The 7,500-nt window shown below is 26.5% G+C and overlaps 1 protein-coding gene across 2 annotated transcripts in view; it reads right to left on the bottom strand.

The window, feature by feature from the left end:
• Nucleotides 1-7,500, bottom strand: part of LOC130226020 (VPS10 domain-containing receptor SorCS1) — a 360,403-nt gene that overhangs the window by 66,267 nt on the left and 286,636 nt on the right. For both annotated transcript variants that reach the window (XM_056456596.1, XM_056456595.1), the window contains exon 10: nt 1,467-1,613. In XM_056456596.1, the coding sequence (XP_056312571.1) occupies nt 1,467-1,613 (147 nt within the window). The remainder of the gene's footprint in view (nt 1-1,466; nt 1,614-7,500) is intronic.

Below are 7,500 nucleotides of genomic sequence, written 5' to 3'. Positions count from 1 at the left end.
TTACCCTTAATGAAAAATAATTCATGTTTTAGTGTAAGTAAGATAATACATTTGCCGAAATAAACAGAAAAGTTAAGAAAATGTTCTGTGGATCAATTTATTCATCTAAAAAAGAGCCTGTAGGGTAAGTGCAGAAACTCCCAACCGAGTTTAATATTTCATGAGCTCAAATGTGATTAATGGGCATTCATAAGAGCTTTGACCTCATAAAACTCTATGAATGTCAGATTTCATAAATCTAGTTTTGGACAAATATCTTTCTTTCTGCTCTCCCAGTATTGGCCATACTGTACATATAAAAATATAACTAAATATTGTGGGAAAAAATGATGAACTTGGAGCAAATGGCAGTAAACTGTCTACTGCGCTAGTTTTTTATTTTTATTTTTTTAAGAATAAAAAAACACTGATATATGCTATCATGCATGTGTGAAATGTTCTAGTTTAATGTTTCAATAATATTTTACAAATTTTAAAAACAACTGTATCAACATATCAACATAAAATAAAATAAAATAAAATAAAATAAAATAAAATAAAATAAAATAAAATAAATAAAATTTAAATAAAATTAAATTAAATTATATTTAAATTAAACTATAAATTAATGCATGGATAATAAAATAAAAGCCAACATTATTAATTCATGGAAAATAAAGTTAAATTAAATAAAATGATATAAAACTAAATAATAACAAAATTTTATTAAATTATATTTAAAAGTTAAATTAATGTTAGGAAAATAAAATAAAAGTTAAATTAAATTAACTTAAAACAAATTTAAATTAAATTATATTTAAATGTAAATAAAATAAAATAAAATAAAATAAAATAAAATAAAATAAAATAAAATAAAATAAAATAAAATAAAATAAAATAAAATAAAATAAAATTAATAATGCTAAATTAAATTAAAACAAAATAAAATTTAAATTAAATAAAAAATTAATGTATGGATAATAAAATTAAATAAAATAAAACAAAATGAAATAAAATAAAATTAATAATGCTAAATTAAATTAAAACAAAATTATATTTAAATTAAATAAAAAATTAAAGTATGGATAATAAAATAAAATAAAATAAAATAAAATAAAATAAAATAAAATAAAATAAAATAAAATAAAATAAAATAAAATAAAATAAAATAAAATAAAATAAAATTAAATTAAATTTTCCAGTTTAATACCATTTCCATATTAATTAGTGAAAACTAACTTTAATCATTTTAACAATAACGACACTAACCTCAAATTATATGTTGCATGATAAATATGGTAATTTTTTAGGAAATTGGATTCTGCAGGGCAAAGTGAAGAAACTCCTAACCCAGTTTAATGTTTCATATGCTAAAATGTGATAAATTGCCCATTCATAAGAGCTTTGACCTCATAACTGAATGTCAAATTTCATAACTCCAGCATTTGGACAAATCTTTCTCTTTCTCCATCCGTTTTCTCACTCACCAACATGCAGTGAATGCGGTTTCCTCTGAGATCCGCCGACGGAGCCTGCAGGAGCCTCCAGTCCCGGCCTTTGTTATAGGTTATATATGTCTTCACCTCATTATTTAGCTTCTTATTGGCCAGGAACATGCCTTTTATCCCGGCCACCTAGGGAAAGGGACATAAACAAAGTACAATAATGTGGAAGATACAGTACATGGCACTAATAATCATTTCTAAACCTATTCCTCCTATAGAAAAGAGAGCTGTGACACATTTACTGTACTTAATGTTGCTTTTTCTTTTCAAGTGAACTTCTGAAAAGCTTGTTAAGTCTGATCTGCAATTTCTAAGTCTGAACACTTTGTAAGATATCAGAAGAGAACAAAAATAAACAGTAATGTATGCTCACAGTGTGCTATACTATAAAACTAAAATAAATAAATAAATACATAAATAAATATACAAATAAATACATGAATAAATGAATGAATGAATGAATGAATGAATGAATGAATGAATGAATGAATGAATGAATGAATGAACGAACAACCGAATGAACGAATGAACGAATGAACAATTGAATGAATGGTTGAACTAACAATTGAATGAACGAACAAATGAATGACAAATAAACAAACAAATAAATAAAAACAACAATTGTAATGTTTACCAATCCAGACCTTAATTTCAGATGGTCAGACAGTGAATTTTATAAATTAAAAAAAAGTGAATTTACACATTTAAAAAGGATATTTACATAAAACTGTAATTTATAAATACACTAGAAGACTAATTTTTTTTTAAATCGTTATTAATATTTTGACAGTGAGAAATTAGTTTTTTTTTTTCTACCAGTTTGTTTCGATCAGAAGATCAGAAGAGCATGTAAAGGCTCCGCCTTCTTCTGAAATTTCATTTGTATTTAAAGGAACAAGCACGTTCCTTTAAATAAATAGATTTTTGTGCCTTAAGCAATTCGGTTACGTAACAAACGTAGTTGATTGATGGGTTGTTATTATTAATACTTTATTTATTTTTTTTATTCAATTTTTTTTCATTATAAATTTTTATTTTATTTTATTTTATTTTCAGTTTTTGTTTGTGTACTTGATGTTAAGTGTTGGTGTTTATTGTGTTAAGTGTGTCGTTCTTGTTACTGTATGTGAAGCACCACCATGTGAATTGCCCCAAGGGGATTAATAAAGCTTTAAACTAACTAAACTACCATGATCATCATCATCATCATCATCATCATCATCGTCATCATTATTATTATTATTATTATTATTATTATTATTATTGTTGTTGTTGTTGTTGTTGTTATTGTTGTTGTTATAACCATCACTTTTACCAATATCAAGATTATCATTGCTTTCTTTTTTTATTGATACTATTACTACTGTTGTTATGCATGTTATACGTTTTATGTTTCTTTGCTTATATATTTCAATGTACATCCAGTTACACACACACAAATCTGGATTTTGTTGAATTCCTTATATGTTTGCTTGTGTTTTTTGTTGTTGTTGCTTGTTTTTGTTCATTGTTTCACTTTGTATTTGATTTGTATTGTGTAATTCCTAAAATATTTTAGAATCAAATAAAAAAATAAAAAATATACAGTTGAAGTCAGAATTATTAGCCCCCCTGAATTATTACTAAACATAATAGTTTTAATAACACATTTCTAATGACTGATTTACTTTATCTTTGCCATGATGACAGTAAATAATATTTGACTAGATATTTTTCAAGACACTTCTATACAGCTTAAAGTGACATTTAAAGGCTTAACTAGGTTAATTAGGTTAACTAGGCAGGTTAGGGTAATCAGGCAAGCTATTGTATAATGATGGTTTGTTCTGTAGACTATCCAACAAGAATAGCTTAAAGGTGCTAATAATTTTGACCTTAAAATGTTTTTTAAAAAATTAAAAACTGCTTTTATTCTAATAAAATTTATTTGAAAAAATTTATTCGAAATAAAACAAATCAGACTTTCTCCAGAAGAAAAAATATTATCAGACATACTGTGAAAATTTCCTTGCTCTGTTAAACATCATTTGGGAAATATTTAAAAAAGAAAACTAAATTCCAATGGGGGCTAATTATTCTGACTTCAACTCTCTCTCTCTCTCTCTATATATATATAGTAAAATAAGCACAGCTGGATTCAACAATAATAAAAATAAACAATCTGTTAATCAATTGTTCTGTTAATAACCATTAACATTCCTGTAGAATTTACAAAAAATAAATAAATAAAACAAATAAATAATTAATTAATAACTAAATAAATAAATAAATAATATTAATAATAATAAAAAAATAAAAAATATATAAAATAAATAAAAAATAATAAATAAACTAACAAAACAAACAAACAAACAAAACACATAATAAATAATAATAATAATGAAAATAATAATAATAATGATAAAATAAAAAATAAATAAATAAAATAAATGAACATACAAAGAAACAAACAAATAAATAAATAAATAAATAAACACATAATAAATAATAAAAATAAATAAATAAATAAATAAACGAACATACGAACAAACAGATAAATAAATAAATAAATAAATAAATAAATAAATAAATAAATAAATAAATAAATAAACGAACTGACTAACTAACAAACGAATAAATAAACAAACAAACAAACCCACACTAAATAATAATAATAATAATAATAACATTTAATCTAAAAAACAAACAAATGAACGAACAAACTATCTAACAAACAAACGAATAAATAATTAAATAAACAAACACATAATAAAATAAAATAAAATAAAATAAAATAAAATAAAATAAAATAAAATAAAATAAAATAAAATAAAATAACAAAAAATGAACAAATGAATCAATAAATAAATAAACAAACACATAAATAATAATAATAATAATAATAATAATAATAATAATAATAATAATTATTATAATAATAATAATAATAATAATAATAATAATAATAATAAAAATATATATAATTATTGAACGTACAAATATATAAATAATCAAACAAACACATAATAAATAATAATAATAATAATAATAATAAAATAAAATAAAATAAAATAAATAAATAAATAAATAAATAAATAAATAAATAAATAAATAATAAATAAATAAATAAATAAATAAATAAATAAATAAACAACGAACTAACGAATGAACAAAGAAATAACTACATAATAAATAATAATAATAATAATAATAATAATAATAATAATAATAATAATAATAATAATAATAATAATAATAATAAAATAAAGAATGAATAAAGAAATGAATGAACAAACGCATGAATGAATGAATAATTAAATAAACAAACAAACAAACAAACACAAAATCAGTTCAATTATATATATTTTTCTCACTACCAAATAGTGGCCAATGTGATGATAAATAATATAAGATTTTAGTTCACACAATTCTGTATTTTAGCCTGAAATCTCACAGACACGTTCTGCGAACAACACAGATTTTATTTTAAAATCTATTAAAACATACTGTAGATCACAACTTAACTATTGGTGAGCAGTTCCTCTAAAATGTATCCATTGAAGTGCAATGTAAGGGAATGGGAAGGTAATCCATGTCCGCCCTGAACAGAACTGACATCTCTTCAGGGCTGGGAAGCTCTAGAAAGGAGTGGAGATGCGTCCTCAGAGGCCACGCGCCTATTCAATAATTGACGAATATTTCAATCTAGCCGATGGCAGAGATTTTAGCATATGTTACATGGAGGTTGTGACCTCAATCAAGTCTCCAGACTCTTCAGCCTATCCGAGGGGCCAGACGCAGGTTTTATGAGGGTTGCCATCATCAACAGTTTAATTATTTGATCAGGAGATAGCTTGACACCTGCTGGCCTCTGTGCGCTCTCATCTCCAGGTGTGTGAATGGAGATCTGGCTTTATGCTTCACAGAGAAACCAATGCTTTTACTGCCAAGCACTAATCACTGGGCTTTTACTTTTTTGCTGGTGATGTACAGTTGATGTCAGAATTATTAGCCCCTTCTGAATTATTAGCCCCCCTGTATAATTTTTTTTTTCCAATTTCTGTTTAACGAATAGTTAACACATTTCGAAACATAATAGTTTTAATAGCTCACTTCTAATAACCGATTTATTTTAGCGTTGCCGTGATGACAGTACATAATATTTGACTAGATATTTTTAATATATAAGATACTAGGGGCTCAATTTTAACGGTCTAGGCACAAAGTCTAATGCTCAGAGCGCAAAAGCATTAAGGTCGTGTCCGAATTCACTTTTGCTATTTATGTATGGAAAAATTTGCTTTGCACCCGAAAGCATGGTCTAACAGGATTGTGCCTATTCTTTTAATGAGTTATAGGTGTGTTTTGAGCATCATGTGCATTACACCAATAAGAGTCTCCTCTCCCCTTCCCTTTAAGAGTGCGTTGCGTCGTGCCATGGTGCATTTGCTATTTACATAAAAAATGCTTCACTAGCAAGAAAACAATTAAACAGACCATCATTGCAAGGATAAAGAACGAGCCTTCTCCATTCAGCCTCTTTACTTTACTTTGACTCTTTTCTTTACTCCTTTACTTTCATGGAATAAGGAAAGGTGTTGTACTCATTCCACTGAAGACATCAATTAGCCTATACATTTAATTTAATTTGTTAAGCGCAAAGATTTGTTTCAAAACTATTTGTTTTTATTTAAACAAATAAAATTATGCATATAATAAATAATATTTCCAATAATAATAACATTATATAAATGCAAATTGTCATGAATGAACTGAAAAGAAAAAAACAAAAGTCCAGACATGAAGACGGCATGGATTTAGTGTTTTATTTTCATATATATATATATATATATATATATATATATATATATATATATATATATATATATATATATATATATATATATATATGTGTGTGTGTGTGTGTGTGTGTGTGTGTGTGTGTGTGTGTGTGTAGTAAATAACATTTTTTGTACATTTTAATTCTTTATTTTTTTCATATGTTAAGATATTTGTGTATTGCTGTAAATTCTGTGTGTATTAAGCGTTTGAACCCACATAGGCGCATAACTAATGCGCTCTACGCTGGACTTTATAGACAAGCTTTCAGTTGGTCAATGGTGCGGTCTATTTCGTTTCCTCAAAATAACAATCTGCCAACAATACGCCTTAATACACCTCCTTTCTAGACCGGAACACCCATGAGTCCACAAAGTGGTGCAAATGGATTTGCTATTTAAACAATGTGATGCAAAATGTGAAAATTACAGTTGCACTGGTCTGAAAATAGCAACAAATTGCACCAAACAAGCCTTGAGTTTTATTGCGCCGGGTGTATGATATAGCCCTAGTATTCAGCTTAATGTGACATTTAAAGGCTTAAGTTGGTTAATTAGCTGAACTAGGCAAGTTATGGTATTGTATAATGATCAGTGGTTTCCAAAGTGGGGGTTTAGACCCCTTGAGGTGATTTCCAAAAATCTCATACATGTTATTAACCTATTAGAATTACTATATTTTATTCATAAGATGATACAGAAGATACAAATAGTATTTAAAAGTTACATAAGAAAACAACATGCAAATAAAAAGCTATCAGCCTTTTATTTATTTATTTTTTTATTGGATTGCGACCCCTGGGGTTATTACACTAGATTAATGACACAGCAATAGCGTTAGCTGCAGCAGATTGATTTTATGGCACAATGCTAAACTTTGACACCTTAACCGCACTCACGTACATTAAAAATAAAAGCCACGACTGAACATAAAGCTCAACCTGCGGTCTGTGTGGGTCCTAACGCCCCAGTATATTGATGGAGACTCTATACTGCTCAGTGAGCACCGTCCTTTGGATGAAATGTTAAACCGAGGTCCTGACTCGGTCTGTGGTCATTAGGATGTTCTTCAAAAAAAGAGTAGGGGTTTAACCCCGGCATCCTGGCCAAATTTGCCCACTGGCCTTTGTCTATCATGGCCTCCTAACCATATCATAATTGGCTTCATCACTCTGTCTCCTCTCCATTAAACAGCTGGT

The sequence above is a fragment of the Danio aesculapii genome, chromosome 1 (genome assembly GCF_903798145.1).
Source record: "Danio aesculapii chromosome 1, fDanAes4.1, whole genome shotgun sequence".
Classification (NCBI taxonomy): Eukaryota; Metazoa; Chordata; class Actinopteri; order Cypriniformes; family Danionidae; genus Danio; species Danio aesculapii.
The sequence above is the reverse complement of the archived record's forward strand: the minus strand, read 5'-3'. Positions and strand labels throughout refer to the sequence as shown.